This window comes from Marmota monax, unplaced genomic scaffold (assembly GCF_021218885.2).
Source record: "Marmota monax isolate L192 unplaced genomic scaffold, Marmota_monax_Labrador192_F-V1.1 WCK01_AAM20220418_F8-fsc00024, whole genome shotgun sequence".
Classification (NCBI taxonomy): domain Eukaryota; kingdom Metazoa; phylum Chordata; class Mammalia; order Rodentia; family Sciuridae; genus Marmota; species Marmota monax.
In genome coordinates, this window is record NW_026695224.1 from 9,490,310 (window position 1) to 9,507,657 (window position 17,348).

At 45.9% G+C, this 17,348-nt stretch overlaps 1 protein-coding gene across 2 annotated transcripts in view; it reads right to left on the reverse strand.

Moving 5' to 3' along the window:
- LOC124086750 (liver carboxylesterase 1) overlaps window positions 1-3,122 on the reverse strand; it is a 29,082-nt gene extending 25,960 nt beyond the window's left edge. For both annotated transcript variants that reach the window (XM_046435253.2, XM_046435252.2), the window contains exon 1: window positions 2,979-3,122. In XM_046435253.2, the coding sequence (XP_046291209.1) occupies window positions 2,979-3,030 (52 nt within the window). In that variant the 5' untranslated portion in view covers window positions 3,031-3,122. The remainder of the gene's footprint in view (window positions 1-2,978) is intronic.
- Window positions 3,123-17,348: the final 14,226 nt, after the last annotated feature.

The window sequence follows — 17,348 nt, forward strand, 5'->3', positions numbered from 1 at the left end:
GAAACTCCGAAATGAGCAGGTGAATGTCAGGGAGGGCCTTGAATGCCAGGCTAAAGGATTGGGTTTTATTTAGTGGACAAAAAGCAGCAAGAACAATTCTGGAGAAAAGGATTCAAAACTCTTCTAGAATATTCTGCTAGTTCTTAGCAGGGCCATATACAAGGAGAGATTGGGCATCAGGCTCCTGTCTGCTCCACTCCCTCCTTTATTGTGGAGGAGATCTTTGCTCCTCATCTCCCTGCAGCTTCCTCACCTGACCCAGTTCCACCTGATTCGGGACCAGAGTGAACTAACCTGATCTTCCTTCCTGAGGCACGTGGATTCTGACACTTGACCATGGCCACCCTGAAGTCCTCTCTTGTCTGTCCTCAATAATCTCAGTTTCTAAGAGCACCCATTATAGGACATGGTTACTATCCTCCTGTCCCCCAGCATGCTCCTCTTTGGATACAAGCAATATGTCTACATTCCCCGCAAAGTGTGTGGCCAGAAAAGAAAAGAATAATCCAGACTTGTTGTAACAGAAGCAGAATTAATGGCCTTGTAAAGTCTTCATGGGAAATCAATTTCCAAGACAGTATCCCTATCTCACACTTGGGCTGTTTTTGTTCTTGTGGCTAAGTATTATCAATTGAACCAGGGCGAAATCAGTGAGAACATGGACATTTAGTCTCCAACTTACGATATTTTGACTTATGATTCTTTTACATTTAAGATCATGAGTTTATCAGAACATAATCCCTTCCCCATAAGTGAAAGAGCATCTAGAGGAGTAGCCCAAACCACGGGAAACTCTCATGGAAACCACATTACAAAACCATGTCCATGCCTCACATTATTGACAGCTGACCCCATGCTTCTTTCACTAATTATTAGGGAGCTGTCTCTTCCCTCGGGAAGCTTGTCTACGGAAATGTCCATGGATGCGGCAGTGCACGTTGCTTTTTTCTTGGTGCATTCCAAGATTTCTGCACAGAAGATAGATCCTTTATTTATAATTAGGAGAAAATTTTTATGGAGATATAAATGAGGAATTTGTGGGAGGACTTGGTCGCTAACCAGATGTGGGTGTTTGTAGAGGAAAGAAGATTGAAGAGCAGGCGTGTGAACATGGCTCTGTGTTAGGCAGGGTCACTGGGGACGTCAGTGAGATGTCCTGGCAAGAGGCCACAAGACCAGGCACCTCCAGACTGGAAGGAGGTGGGTGGGGGGCGGGGGATGGTCCCCCTGGAGGTGAGCGTGCACACCATGGATGTGTGTGGCTCACTGCAGGGACCAGGGTGAGAGGAGAGCAGGAGCTGAGGTGAAGCACAGAGGCAGCTTCAGCTGAGATTGGGAGCACCCACCGGAGAGGTGGCAGGAGGAGGGTGGAGTGTCAGGAGCCCAGGGAGGAGGGACTGGATTGTTGCTTCAAGGAAGTGAAGGAGGGTGAAGTCTGAGCAGAAATCGCTCATGTGATCTGTCACTTCAATGATGACCTTCAACCCAGATGTAGCGGCTAGACGCCAGATTACCCAGGATGGAAATATGAGCAACAGGGTGGAGGGCCTAAACAAGTTACTTTCTATGCAGTGTGCACATATTGAGCACTTACTGTGTTCCAGATGTACATTCTAGTTTCTTTACATTATCTCCCCCCCCCAAAAAAAAAGTCTTGCTGGTAAGTTCATACGCCCACTAAACAGATGTGCAAAAGAGGCCTCTGTGAACTTTCTAAAGATGGAAATAAGTTACCAGCATAAAGGAATATTCTATCACAAATTCAGTTCCTTCCTTCCTCTGCCTTACACTCAGTCCCAGGCCAGAGAGAAGATAAAATCCAGACATACCTGGGCTGTCAGAGCACTGGTGTCCAGAGCCCTGGCCTTGGATTCAGGAGCCAGAGATAGACCACTGCATGATTTTCCAGGTGATTTGGGGAGAGTACAATGCCCTCTGAATCTCAGTTTCTTTGGCACTGTTGTAGTTCAATGAGATCCCTCATTGAACTTCTGTATTAACCATGGATTTATTTTCTGTACCTGATGCCTCTAATGAGAGGCCTTGCTCATCTCAGAGGAACTGTCACTCTAAGGTTCCAACCAATCCAGACCCCACATCTCAATCACCTCCTATATCTCGTACCGTGGGCTAGAATCCACTTCCCAAATCACCACGAGCCAGGTTCCAGATAACCAGAGATAGCCCCTGTGTCCCAAAATCCCCCAAAGAACCCCAAGAAACCACCCCTGCCTCATCTCTTCTTTCCAGGGAAATCACAACAAAGACCTCACCTGCAGCCCCCGCTGCCCTCTGCCTCCTGACTGAGCTCAGTGGTGTGGCCAACCCCCTGGGAACTAAGAGTGACAAACTATCTTTGCAATGGTCAAGAGCTCCTGGTCTGATTTTTACCCTATGTCCAGTTTCCTCTTAACACTGCCTTTCAAACCATCCCCTCTATTTATCAATCCTTTTTCTGTATGTCTTCTAGACCAGGCACCATCCTAAGTGCTTTAGAAAGAACCATCCATTTTATCCTCACTACAGCCTGAAAAGGTGGGGACAATTTCATCCCTATTTTAGAGACAGGGTAACCCAGGCACAGCTAAGTTAAGTACCTAGCTCAAGGACACCCTGTTGGAAGTGCTGAGCTGGGATTCAGACCCTGACTCCATCCCTGAGTTGACATTTTTAATACTGTGTGAAGTCATGCGTCACGATCTATCCAGCTGTGGATCAATAATCAAGGCAAAAGTTCTCTCCATTCCTCATGTGTGAGGCCTGAGGTTGGCCATTGCCTCCCCGTGCCTAATGTCTGCAGTGAGTGGCCCAGGCTGGCTGGGCTCAGCTGCTCCAAGTCTAATTCCAAGTCCAGAGAGTGAGCACCACTGCAGGATGGGAACTACCATGCCTTTTCCCCAATGCATCTCCACCCACTTCCATGCAGGAAAGGGATTTCCAACTGTGGCCCCTGGTATCTGTATTTCAGAAGGACTCACCCCAAGCTGTGCAAGCAGATGAAAAGGCTAACACCAAAGTATAAAGCCACATCGTGGAAGGACAGCTCCAGGGCCAAGGAAGTCTCTGTGAGGTTTGGAGGCAATGCACTTAAGACCTGCCCCAATTCCGCCTACCCAGCCCAATTGCATAATCTAAAATGACAAAAAACCTCTAGGGCATCCATTGAGACCTTCCAGCCACTCCCACTTGGAGTTGGTCCTATCTTATCTAACACTCCCTACTCAACCCTCAGATTACAGAGAGCAACAAATTTTTCCAATAGTCTCTCACGCCAGAATTTCTTCCTTATAAACTTCTAACCTCAGGGTACTATGAGATTCCCATGGTCAGACACAGCATGCAGAGATCTTCAGACAGGGCAAAGATCTGGTCTGGGGTCTTCAGAACAAGCTGGGATATTTTAGAGCAACTCACAGAACAACTCACAGCCCCAGATTTGCTCAGCTGGGAAATCAGCACAGATCCCTTGGCTTTGCTGGGCTTATATTTCCTAGAGTTCTAGGCTTTCAACTTTGGAAGTGGTCCAACACTTTATCCAATCTCTTTCTGGTGCCTAAATTAGCTTACAATATTTCTGCCAATATTTCTTCCCAGCCTCCTGTCACACAAAACCAAGACCAGGGAATTCACTACCTTTCAGAGCAGGGATTTGGGGCAGAATGTTCTGATAGTAAATCCGTCCATTTACTTGTTTTTTCACTCTTCTAACGTTTACTAAAATGCCTGGCCCTTACCTAAGTGTTGTAGATACAAAGATGAATGAACACATGGTCCATCTTCTGGCCAGGTAATAGGCAAGACAGACGTGGGGCAGGGAAGGGGAGCAATCATTGCAACACATGGGAAAACACTGAATTAGGAGGATACAAAAGGCTTTGGGTGCACCTGGGAACGTTGTTTAGAAACTGCTGGGGACACAAGGAACATGCTCAAGGCCTCTTTCTTGGATCACTGAGCGCCCAATGTTAGGGATTTATGTAAATGCACTGGGGTACAGCTGGCTAAGGAATCGCTCCATATTCCATCTCTATGTGTTGACACACATGGAAAGACGTCAGAATACATTGTGAAGAGAGAAAGCACACGTTATAAAACTGAAGGCTGCTTCAGAGCCCGTTTGCCAGTTTCTCCTACAGTGAGACAGACTTCCCACGTGGCACCAGGATTGCACTCCTAGGTGGGTACCCAAGAAAACTGAAAACATGGGCTAAAATTACCATTCAGCAGTTTTGAGTATGCTAAAACGCCATGCAAACATCACCGCTCTCCAATCCTAGAACATTTTCATCGCTCCAAAAGGAAACCTCTTCACGTTCGCACTCATTCCCTGTCTCCTCATTCCCTCTTCCCTGCCCCCAAGTGATCATGAATCTACTTTTGTATCTGTGGATTTTGCCTACTCTGGAAATTTCATATAAATAGAATCATGCAACCTGTGGCTTTTTGTGCCTGGCTTCTTTGATTGCACCTGCTGTTGGATGCTTCATGTACACGGTAGCATGCAGTTCTGTTACTGTTGATTGTTTGTTTGTTTGTTTGTTTGTTTGCAGTGCTGGGAGTGGAACCCAGGGCCTCATGCATGACAGCCCATGTGTTCTCTTGGTGAAATAGCATTCCCTGGTGAGGATCGACTAGCTTTTATTTTTTCAATGTAGTTTAATAAAATAAGATTTTTAAGTCCAGTTATGTATAAAGTGATCCCATTTTAGAAATAATATATGTCTTTATTTGCATAGGAATAAAGCTAGAAAATTGACTTCTAATTGGTATTACAATAACAATTTCTTGGCTGTGATATTGAGTGTTCACTTGCTAGTATTTTCCACTTACATTTGTTCACACATTCATTCTTGAGCACTTACTGTGAGGCACGCACTGGGCTCAGGGAACTGTGCATGTTGACGCTCAGGATAACCCTGGAGGTGGGTACTCATAGCTCCTGATGTAACTGAGGTCTATTTTATGCTTTGAGTACAAACTTGCTGCTCAGCATCAGGTGGCTTATCTTAAAACTCCTTCCCCTCTTCTCCTCCCTAACAGCAGGAAGACAAGATGAACCTTTTTCCCATGCCAGGCCAAGCTATCTTGCCCTTCTGCCCACATGAATAAAAACTCCAAACCTGGGAACTCAAGGACAACAGCTGGATCTATCTACTGATAACATTTGGATGCCAGCCCTTGTGTGACTCTTTTGAAGACCCTGTGTTCCCTGCCAGTGAGATTCACATGCTTTGAGACCCGCATCTGCTGCATTCTCCTTTGCTAGCAAATCAATAACACTTCAGTTTCTTTTCTCTCAAAACCATGTTCTTGTTATTAGATGGGCTCTGGGGACAAGAATGGAGGGTCCAGTGTCACTCAGTGTAGTTGAGGAGGTAGGGCAAGGTCATACATCACAAAGAGAACCGCTGAGGGCTGGACGGAACCTGTGTGCTGACTATCCCTTGCTCTTAACCATTCTGCTGTGGTGCCAAACGTTTTTGACCAATCAATGTTGTGGAGCACCAAGAACCCATTTGCCTGGCCTGTGGGAGATCCGGGGTAGCCTTTCTTTCCAGGGATCTTCTACGCGTTGACGCCTTTGAAGTACTCAGAACTTCCTGCTGATCCCTTTGGATCCTCCTGGCTGCCGAGGAGGATGGGCAGTGGCTGATTGTGCAGCTGTCCTGAAGGTGGCAGGTGGCTGGAAGCAAGAGTTCCAGGGTCCAGAGAGGAGGCAGAGGCTGGAGGGAGAGGTACTTGCAGACCACTCAGACTCCACAGTCTCTCTTCCGGGGTGGAGACTTCCTGTTGCCAAAGCAGTGCCCAGACAGGAATGACTGAGTGACTCAGTTGCCCTGGTATTTGGCCAATGGCATAGGAGCAGCATCAGGCGGGATAGGGTCGGGTCAGCACAGCGAGGAGGCAGCTGGGCCTCCTCCACACTGGCTTTTCCTCTAGAGCCAGCTGGAGGCTTGACTCGGAGGCCCTCATGGACTAGGAAGGTACATGACTGCAGGAGACCAAGTCCCTGATTTGTACTTGGGTGACAGCTGCTCTCTTATCTATACCATCGTCCTGGATGTCACGTGAGCAAGAAACCCATTCCGATCATGACTGAGCCCCTGAACAGCTTTGGGACAGATGCAGGACGGTTGCCAATAATTTGTAATCTGTGACACAGGGACTTTGCCAGTTGTGTCTCTATTCCTTCCCCAAGCAGGTGTGTGCACACTCACCGAGCCCTGAGCGTGGCCTTCAGAACCAGAGTGTACAGTAGCCACTGTCAATGGCTGGCCGTTCCCCCTTGGGCTTCACAGCCCAGCTCAGTGGCCTCAGGTGACTTCCAACAACTCCCACCTGCCAGGAGCTCCTTCCTGCTTGAAGGATTTCCTGAAGTGGAGAAGGCCATTCTATGCATGGCAGGACAGCAACACAGGGCCCCAGAACCCTCCCACCCCCAGGAGTAGCTGTCAGTCAACAGCTGAATGGACTTGGTGTCCAAATAACCCAGTGCCCTCGCCTGTTAGATGGACTAACTTTCAAAACCAAATTCCACCCCCCCACCCCCGCACCAGTTTTCTCCCAATCTTGAGCTCCAAGGAGCCACAGTGAGAAGTGGCCACATAAGGACCCTCTGTGGGCAGCTGTGCCTTCCCTACCTCACAGTCTCACCCCTTGCTATTTCCTGCATCTCCCCAAATCCTGAATTCCTAGTCTTGGGTCTGCTTCCAAATGACCCATGTCCATGTCGCGAGTTGAGTGGTGTACTATAAGGGACGGGATTTCATTAGTGAAACTCTAACCTTCAGAATGTGAGATAGAGTCTTGGGAGATGACCCTAAAATGAAGCCATTAAGGTGAACCCTGATCTAACATGTGTGGTATCCTCATACGAAGAGGAAATTAGGACACACAGACAGACACTAAGGGAACTTATCCACAGGGGCCCCAGGAGAGGCAACAAGGGGGGACAGGCTTCTGCAAGCCACGGAAGAAAGCTTCAGAGAAAACCACCCTGCCCGCACCTGTCAGTGGCCAGAACCCAGAGACAATAAACTGTTTAAGTCATCCACTTAGGTCACCCAGCCTGTGACGGACTATTGCAGCAGCCAAAGCAGACTGCAGCAGGTCCCAACCTAACTCTTTCCTTCTTGCTCACAGGAAGCTCAGGTCCACAGGTGGGTCCAGGTGCCTGAGTTCACACAGCAACTAACATGAAAGTCTGGACAAGCGCTCAGGCCTTTCGCTTCTTTCCTATGGCGGCCATAACTGCTCCTCGTGTTTAATACATCAGGGAAGTGTTTAAACTAACAGCCTAACCACAAGGCAAAACACTTGGATTTTGTACAGAGTGGCCTTATCAGTTCATTGGCCCAGGATAAGGAGGGCAGGGTTGACAGGTGATGAAAGGCCAGAGCAGGACCTGGGCAGAGGTCTTCTGTTTTCCCAAGGTCACTTGGCAAGCCTACCCTTGCCCAGGCAAGAGCAATATTGACATAAGAGGCACCGCGTAACCAACAGCCAGAAGGCACCAACCAGCCCCGAATACACTCATGGGTTCCTGCCCAAGACCACAGGCCCGGCTGAAGCAGCTCCTGGAGACCCAGATTCAAAAAGAGGCGCTCATTCCACCCCTGTGGCCAAAGGTGGGGGAGGACTTCTGCAGGGGGTGAGGGCTTTGTGATATTAGGATGTGTCCCTAGAAGTGACTGAGGTTGACTTGTATTGGGGTTCCTCTCTTGTTTTTATCTGGGAAAGAAACCCAGGTCATAAAAATACCCTACAACACCGTCCACATGGAGTGATCTGATTGGTCTTCCTAAGTAAACAACAAGGCTGTTTCCAGTTACCAAGCACAACACACACACACACACACACACACACACTCCTCCACACATACAACACACACTACATACACACACACCTCACATACAATACACACAGTACACACACACCCCACATATACAACACACCCACACATTACACAACACACACCCCACATACAACACACAAACTACCCACACACGTGCGCGCACACACCCACTACACACACACAACACACACAACACATGTGCACACACACTACACACATAACACACATGCACACACACTACACACACAACACATGTGCACACACACTACACACATAACACACATGCACACACACTACACACACAACTCATGTGCACACACACTACACACATAACACACATGCACACACACTACACACACAACACATGTGCACACACACACTACACATACCACACACATACACATACGCCACACACATACACTATACACACCACATACACACATATACAACACACAGAACACATACTAAAAAGCACTTGGGTCTGCACACACACATATACAACACATACACCACACACACACACACACACACACACACTTACCATCATCTTACCTTTCTTTCTAGCTCAGTGGACTTTGAAACCTGGCAAACAGCCTTGACCCTCAGCCTGTGAAGATCACATGGTGCTTTGTTAGCCAAACAGGAGAGGAAGGAATGGATTATCCCAATCTCCTGTTGAATCCCAACCTGCTTGTGATAGCGGCTCATTTGCAAACAGAGGCAGCCTCTCCCAGCCTTGCCCGCCCTGGCCTCAGCCTCTGGGGCTGGCTCATGATGACTCTGCTGAAATGCTGGAGTCTCCCAAGCCTCACGCCAGAGCTCAAGTCTCTCCACAGGCCTGATTTCCCTGTCACTTGGGCTACAGCTGACTCACCCCTTGTGTGGCAGTCGCAGGTGGCCGGGTCATTGCTTTCCCTTTGGGGGATCTCTGAGGTTTCTCTCTGACCAGGAGAGTAAAACCCTAGGAATGGGCCTGAAGTCCTGAGTAGCCGGCAGAACAAATGAATCCCCAAACCACTCACATTCATTCCTCAACTCGACAGATATATGAGTGCACACATCAGAGCAGGCAAGCCACATCCTACGGGGCCCTTCACCATCTTTCTGTTAGTTATGGGTCAGTGAGGTGGAGACCATTGTACTGGGAAACCAGAAGACAGGGAACCCACCAACTAACACTTGAGGACCCTTTCTAAGCAGGAGTTTAGAGGAGGGTGCCTCTGCACGAGCTGCTCTCTCATACATCTTCCACCACGGCTCAAGCTCTGTGACTCCAGAATCCTTGGCCTCTTCCCAAGCAGCCTAGACACAGGCCATATTTCTGGAAACTCTGTTATTCTCATCCTAATGTCACAGGGTTTGGTTGTTCTTGCCATTGTTCAAGTTGCCAAAATCAAAATGCAGTCATTGGTGCCAATAACAAAAGTAAATGAAATAAATAAGCCTGGGAGGTTAGTTACAGCGGAAAGGATCTCACACAAGTATGCCTGACAACCAGGGCTGACGAAAGATCTCCCAGGACCACAAGCAGGCACAAAGGCCACCACCACCGCATGCAAAGAATCTGCTACAGGATGCCAGCCTGCTACTGTCTGTCCAGCCCTGCACTGTGACACCTTGCCATTGGCCCTTGAAACCTCTGTTACTAATGCTGTGGCCAAAGATCATTGCTTCGAAATAGCTTGTGCAATCCTCCTCGCTGGGCCTTTGAATCTCCCCTTCACCAGCCTTCAATGCACCCTGCTCTCCACGAGGTGTTGGCTCCCCACTGTGCTATTCCCACTGATCCCAGGTAGGCATCAGGATCCCTTTAAAAGTCTCTCTCTGTGTTCTTCAATTAAAGTTTGACCCCATATCAGCATACTGTCTGCATTATTAGGAGTAGTTTTTTAAAAATAGATTAGCACTTCTTACTTTAACACACTCATTCAAAAAGAGATTTTTATATTGCGTTCCTAGGCAGAAGATCTTTATAACTTGTGACTAATTAAAGATAAGCGTGAGAAATGTGTCACTCTATTTTTTAAATTAAAGAAATAGCAAAAATAAAAAGTAAATGGGTAATTCCAACTAATAACACATCTGCTTTACAAACATGTACACCCAAAAATGAGTCACTCAGTGTGGAAATTGCACTGTTGATGGCTAAAGGTTATTTAGCAATATGCAGATCATCAGGTGGAAATTGTATGGCATTTACATCTCCCAATGCTCTTGATGCTGTGTTGTGACAAGAGGGTCAGACTCCCTGGGCTCAATCTGGGGTAGGGATTCAGGATAAAGAGAGAAATGCACTGATCAAAGGAAACACCCATGAGCCATCAAGATGCAAAAGCACTCGGGAGCAACTGTAACAACTGTCACTCCTGAGCAACATGCTCGCCCCGTGTAAAACAAGGAAATGTGAAAAGGCAAAGAGAATTGGCTTGCAACATTCAGCTCCCTGGCTGGCCCTCTCGTCCAGCCCCTCATTACTGCCCCTTTATAAATATTGGAGCCCCAACCCAAGTAGGGTCTGCTCACTTCACAGGAGCCCACACTGTCCTTGAATGTGTACCTATTTCCTAGGCAAAGCTCTGACTATGCCTTTGACTGGTATGTGCTGAAATTCTTTTCTGTCACATATGTCAAGGACCCCCCTGGTCCTGGCTCAAATCCCCCCTTCTCTCTGGGAACTCCTCGGACCCTTCTTCAGAGAAATCTCTTCTCCCATGACGAATCCAGTACTAAGGCTGACTGTCTGAATGTCTGAAAGCAGTTTTGGACTCCAGGTGCCTCCCAGAGAGGAGAGCTATATGTCCCATGGACATAAATGGCACAAGCTCCTGGCATTCTGGCTGTCCACAGGAGGCCATCCCTCTAGGACTGCTGAGAAAGAAGGTATGAGAGTCAGCTACAGTAGCCAATAGGCCCAAAGTTCAATGGCTTATTTTGCTTACGTGAAGAGCTAGAGTGCTGTTCTGGTCAATAATGTGGTGCCCTCCACGTGGTCACCTATGGATCTTGACCAGGGTGCAGGCAGGCTTTCTGTAGATGGTGAATATGGAGGTTTTGTGGGCCAGGCAGTCTATGTGGCCTCCACCCAGCTCTGCTGCTGAAGGGACAGCAGCCCTAGATGTTACACGAGCACACGGCAGGGCTGTGTTCCAATACAACTTGTTTTTATAAACAGACACTGGACCAGATTTGGCCTTGGGCTGTAGTGTGCTGACCCCAGGCTAGACCCTGGTGGCTTTTCTTGTTGTTTCCTCTGTTGTCATGAGTGGTGGCTACAGTCAGCTGGAGGTGGAGGAGCATGGAGGAGTGATCACAGGGCTCCAGGGTCCAGCCTGGAGAGGCGCTCCTGCCTGCCAGGCACATCCCCTGGGAGGGACTCAGTCACCTGATCAGTCCAAGGGAGGCTGGGAAGGGAGGTGGTTTGCATGTGGCCCAAGAAATCAGGGCAGATTTAGTGAACTCCCAGGAATCCCTGCCACAAGTAATATACATTAAATCATGAACTTTATATTAGGAATTGTTTTTCTAATACATGACAAAAGAAATGCGTATCCCTTATATTAATAATTTAGTCTGTGCACCATCATTAAAGACCCCACCAAACTCCAAGAATAAATACACTGCACTTTTGTGTTTGTTTGAATCAAATCATGAGAGCCTGATCTCAAAACCAGTCCTTGTTTGCTAGGGATATTCTGTAAAGGTTTTCTTTAGCCTTTTAATCAGAAAGAAACAAAAGGAAATTCAGAAAGAAACGTAAAAAAATTTGATGCAGAAAATTAAGATTGAACTATAGCCCAGAAAGTGTTATGCAAAAAAACATCAAGCCATAGATGATATTACCAACATCTGAGTAAATAGTGATCTCAAAACAGAAAGGTGTTTTGTGTGCTTTCTTCCTTTGAGAATTCTTTGTTTTTATATCTATTAAGCTCAAAATAATCAGTGATGTCTGCTGATGGTCCTGGGTATTGAGAGATGGGCAGGACTTGGAGAAGAAGAGAAGAGAGGACATTAGCACTGGTGCCAGGCAGGCTTGGGTGCTGCCTGGAGGATTCAGTCCAACTGGAAAGTTGAAAAGAATTTGAACACACTGCATGCCCAGACAATGGGAAATCACTGAACGACAACTACAAAGTAAAAAGTGTGTATCTGAAAGTAGAGTCTGACGGAAGCTGGTGAGCCATTTGGAGGCACCAGCAGAGTGATTAAGAGAAACACAAGACACTCAATGGGAGGGGCAGATAGGCCCTCCTTTTCAAACAGTTAAGTCCTCTGAACTCCACCAGCACACTCCACACACGCTCCCCAGGAATTCTCCCATTCTCCCGAAGGCCACGCGGCTCCTCCAGGAACCAGCAACCGGAAATATCCCTCCTCCAGCACTTCCCCAACCAATGGGAACTCTCCAGGAATCCCCGCAAGAGCTCAAGCGGAACTCAACGGGAACTCCGCCAGAACTCAAAAGTCATCATCTTAATGGCTCTCTAGCGTCACCTCTCAACCACTACTTCTGGCAAAAATGCCATGCGTCATCCCGACTCGGTTGTGGCCCTCAACAAACATGGACAAGTAGATGAGGAGACAACAGCATTGGAAACTGGAAGATTGACCAGGCAACAGAACTGCTTTTAGAGGAGAGAGTGGAAATCAATGAATATGAAGGGGGAGACCCCAAGTAAATACTAGTGTATAAAACAGAGATAGCAAAGAACTCCCTAAGTTGAGTTTCAAAAGGAAGAAATTTCCTGACACTCAAGGACATGACTGAAGTAATGATGGCTCAGGTGAAGTTCATGCCTCGTCACCTAATAGTGAGTATGATGATAAATTACCAACCAACCATCCATGGTCCTCTTTCCCCAGTGAGTGACCCCTTTGGGGGTATGCACTTCTATAAATCAGCTGTTTCATACAGTAAAATGAAGCAGGAAATCCACCCTCATAAGTAAGAACCAAAGTGCAGTTGACCTTCTGAAAATCGGTATCGACAACAAGACAGAACTCTATTTACTCTGGGGCTCTCCTCCTGCAAATTGGTGCAACCCCTTCTGGAGACCTTTTGGAGTATCTACTAACACTGATATATGGAATCCTAATGACCCAGCAAAGTTATTCCTAGGTATATATTCAAGAGAAATACATGCGTGTTCTCATAGGAAGACATGTTCTAGAATATTTCTACAAAAATCATTTGTAGACCTCTAATTAGAGACTATCTGTAAGGTTCAATTTTGCCCATTCTCCAACATTCCTATGTTGAATGCTCCACCTCCTACATGACTATATTTGGAAGCAGAGCATTTGTGGAGGTCTGAAAGGTTAAATAGGTCATAAAAGTGGGATTCTAGTCAAGGAAAATTGGTGTCTTTATAAGAAGAGACACCAGACTTTATTCTACCCCACCATCACCATGTGCCCAGAAGAAAGACCATGTCAGGGCACAGCGAGGAAGCAGCTGTCTACCAGCCAGGAAGAGATCCCCCACCAGGACAAGAATCCAGCAGATACTTTCACCTGGAACTTCAAGTCACCAGAACTAGGATGAAAAGCAATGCTGTGTTTTACACCAGCCAGTGTATGGTATTTCGGTATGATGATCTGAGCAGATTAATATTCTATCCAAATGCCCAGGAAAAGTAGAATGGATAAACCAGGGTACGATCACACAATGGATGACTTTACAACACCGATAAGGGACAAACTATGACCACACACAACAGCACAACTGAGTCTGTGATCCCTGTGGGGAGAGACGGAAGCCAGATGCAAGAGCACATGGTTCTGTTACTATAAAGCACAAAACCCCGAAAAACTAGTATATGCTAATATAGAGAGTCAGGACAGAGGTGACCACTGAAAATAGATGAGCAGGTAGAGGCAGGGCTTGCAGCTAGGCTTTGGAGGGCTTCTGGCTTATGGCATTCCTTTTCTCAAATTACATAAGTGCAACCAGTTTGTACACATTCATCAAGACATAATATGTTGCACACACTGTTTATGTGCATGGATGCTTTCTTCCGTGTGTACTATATTTAATTTAAAAACTTGCAAGTTTGTACCGGGCACTAAGAATGAGTGTGGAGAGCCACACTGAATGACCATGCCTTCCAGTCCTGATGCCTCCGGCTCTGACCAACCACTGCATTCCTCGTGGCTTGGGCAGTGACCCAAGCAAGGAGGTCTTCTTTGTGGGCGTAACCCTAGGTTGGAGTTACACTCACCTGTTCCTGTAAACCTACCCCTTCTGCCTTTTTATGGATAGAACTTTCTAAGAACAGTGTCCCCCAATAGAAGCCTCTCTCTCTCTCTCTCTCTCCAGCCTCTCGTGACTTTCTCTTGCTCTCCCTTTTGGGGAGCCTGAGGGCCAGGGCCAGAGAAGCCATCCTGAACTTGTGTAAAGATAAATTGTATAAATTTTTTCTGTTTTATTTTATGTCCCTGCAAATTCATACGAGAGACCTCAGTTCAGCTTCCCAGGCTGGTCAGGGGCAGCATCTGATAAAGAAGGCAATAGTGAAACAGAAAATTTCTGTAGACCATGCAAAGATTAGTTTTAGGGTAGAATAAAATGGTCAGAGGTGGCAATTATTTAATAAAGATTTCATTGTCTGTTCTAACAGAAATCCAACTTAAATTTTACCTAAGGCATTTATTGAATAAAGTGCCTCTCATACAGGAAAAGTCTGGGAGGTGAATAAAGCTTCAAGTACGATTATATGAAGAGACAAAGATAGATAGACAACTGATAGGTAGGTGAGTAGATAGACGACAGGTGGATAGACTCACCTTTCATTTTCTCATTCCTACTGTGGTTTGGATTTGAGTAGGTGTTCAGTGTGTTCCCCAGGGAATCACAAGATATCATCACGTGATCCATCATGGGGATCCTAGAGTGATTTCACTGAGAGTTGACAGTATCTTTTAGAGATGGTCCTAACAGCAGGTAATAAGGTCACACTGGGGGTCTCAGCCTTGGAAGAGATTGGTATCATTCTTACAGGACCAGGCTACTTCCTGTAAGAGTAGGTTGTTATTTAAAAAGCAAAAACAAAAATAATAAATGAGCCTAGCCCTTCCCAGATCTCTGGCTTCCTGTCTTTCCATGTGATCTCTCCTGTGTATGTTCTCACCGTTGTGATGCCACCTGCCATGAAGTCTACACCATAGTCAAGTAGGGGCCAGCATCATGCTCTCCAACCCCCAGAACTGTGAGTTAGTTTAACCTTTTTTCATTAAAATATACTCAACCTCAGAGATTTTGTTGTAGCAACAAAAAATGAACTAGGAGGATCACTCCAGTTTTAAAAAAAATGATTAAAGTTTCCTACAAGTCAAAGTATAAAAAGCTGTCCCCTAAGTCCCCTATGGAGCCCAGCAAGCACTTCTTCAGTAAGTCCCCTTGTATTTGACACAATCAAGTACTAGGACTGGCTTTTCTCCCCTTGTCCGGCTTCCCAGGGAAGAAATAAGGCACATTCTTAGAACAAACTTTGAGCAGAGCACAAGGTTGTCACCAAGTAGGACCCATCTCAGCAGAGGGAAGAAGGGAGGCTCATCTAGATGGGCTGTGGTGCAGAACCAGGTGGGGCAGCTTCCCAAGTGCAAGGTCTGTGCATGATCCCCTCTTCCCCAGAGAATGGATGGAGGTGGTGACAGGCAGGCAGAGTGGGGCTATGAGACTGGGCGAAAGGTACAGAGTTTAAAAGACTCTCAGGGAAGAGAAGGCACTGAGAGCCCTAGGAGGAAGGACTGCTTTATGCCCATGTCTGAGCCTCTCTTGAAACTTGCCCCAGAGGCACAAAGATTAGAAAAGATAAAACTGCAGCTGCAACCCTGACCTCGGTGCTGCCCATGAGTTTAATCTTTTTAGGTCATAGATGGTATCTTCTCCCTGTTCTCACACAGAGAGAAAGGACAACACGGTATATGATATTGATTTCTGATTTAACTATTTGTTTTGGTTTCTCTTCTATTTTGTTGCCCTTCTTTAACATTTCACCTGTCACCAGCCACCCTGGAGCCTCCAGGAAGGAGAAGCAGTTTCCCTGTCTTAGTGCTGCCCTCTGCTGGACACAGGGAAGTTTACAGGTGAAGATGGATGTGGTTTGACCTTGTTTGGTTTTGGTTTGATTTAATCAATCAGGTCCAAGATTGTATTCGGACAAAAGGGGAGAATGTATATTTTAAAATTAAATCATCTGTTTTACAATAAGAAATTGATTATATATTTTATATTTTTGCAATGATGGAAAAGCAGACGTACTAGGATTGCTGAAAAGTATGAAGCGATAAGGCTCTTTAGGAAAGGGAATTTGCAGAGCCTAAGAACAGTAATTTTAAAAGGGCCTCGACTTTGGCCCAGACCATCTTCTGCAAAGTTGGATACCATAAATAATATTTTTAAATAAAAGGAGTCATTTCCAAAATCACTTATCAAATTTTGTCCATAAATATCCAGAATATTAAAGCAGAATTTTTTAAGAGACTCTAGCAACTTGGAAAATATACATCCCACAGGGTTAAAACTCAGTGTTCTGAATCAAAGGTAGACGCCACAATACCTACAAACTCAAAAAAAAAAAAAAAATAGGTCCAGGTCCCGATCAAGATTATATTTCAGTTGTACTGGGAAATTAGCTTTGGGAATTGTGAAAAATTCCTACAAATGATTCTTCTACTTACACCACAGATAGAAAAGCCTTAAGGAAAATGAAAAAAAAGAGATGTCACTTACATATCAACTTTAACTCCATAGAGTATCTAATTGCACGTGGACAGGAAGGAGGAAGGGCCCCATTTCTAGGTGAGCTGGAAATGTGCCCCACCCCTCAAGATACCTACCAAAATTAGAAATATATTCAAGGATGCAGAGACTGCCAGCAGCATATAAATGATGTGTGTAATGTTCTTTAATATAATGGTGTTTTTAAAATGAGTTGAGAGGTGGTTTGTAGCTCTTCTTTTTATTTGTCTGTTCTGAATATCTATGTCTGTATCTAATCTCTAACTGGATGGATTCAGGCTGAGTTAGAGATGGCTGAGGCAGATAAACTTGAAGTTACTGGCATCTTTGAAACCCTCCTATGCACCTCCGCTGTAATCTTGATGATACACAAAGTACGAGTATATTCTTTAGGTATGGTATATATGATATTCTCTGCACCCCCATCATGTGGCTAACTTCAATCCCTCCTTTCTTAATATAAATGTTGTTTCTCCAGAGAGCATCTCAAGACTTCAATGTAAATAAAGTCCCCTCTGTTATATTTTCTTAAAATATCATGCTTTTCCTGAATAGCACTTACAAATGTACACGCTAAGATATTCAGCTGTTTGCTGATGGCTGTCTGCTTGCTATTAGTGGAGGCCAAGCTTTTGCTCACTACCTTTTCCACACTGGAGGTACAATTGATGCTCATTTGTCAAACACTTAAAGTCACTCCAGGTGAACTGGGCTGGCATGAAATCATCACACACAGAGAGAGAAATATGT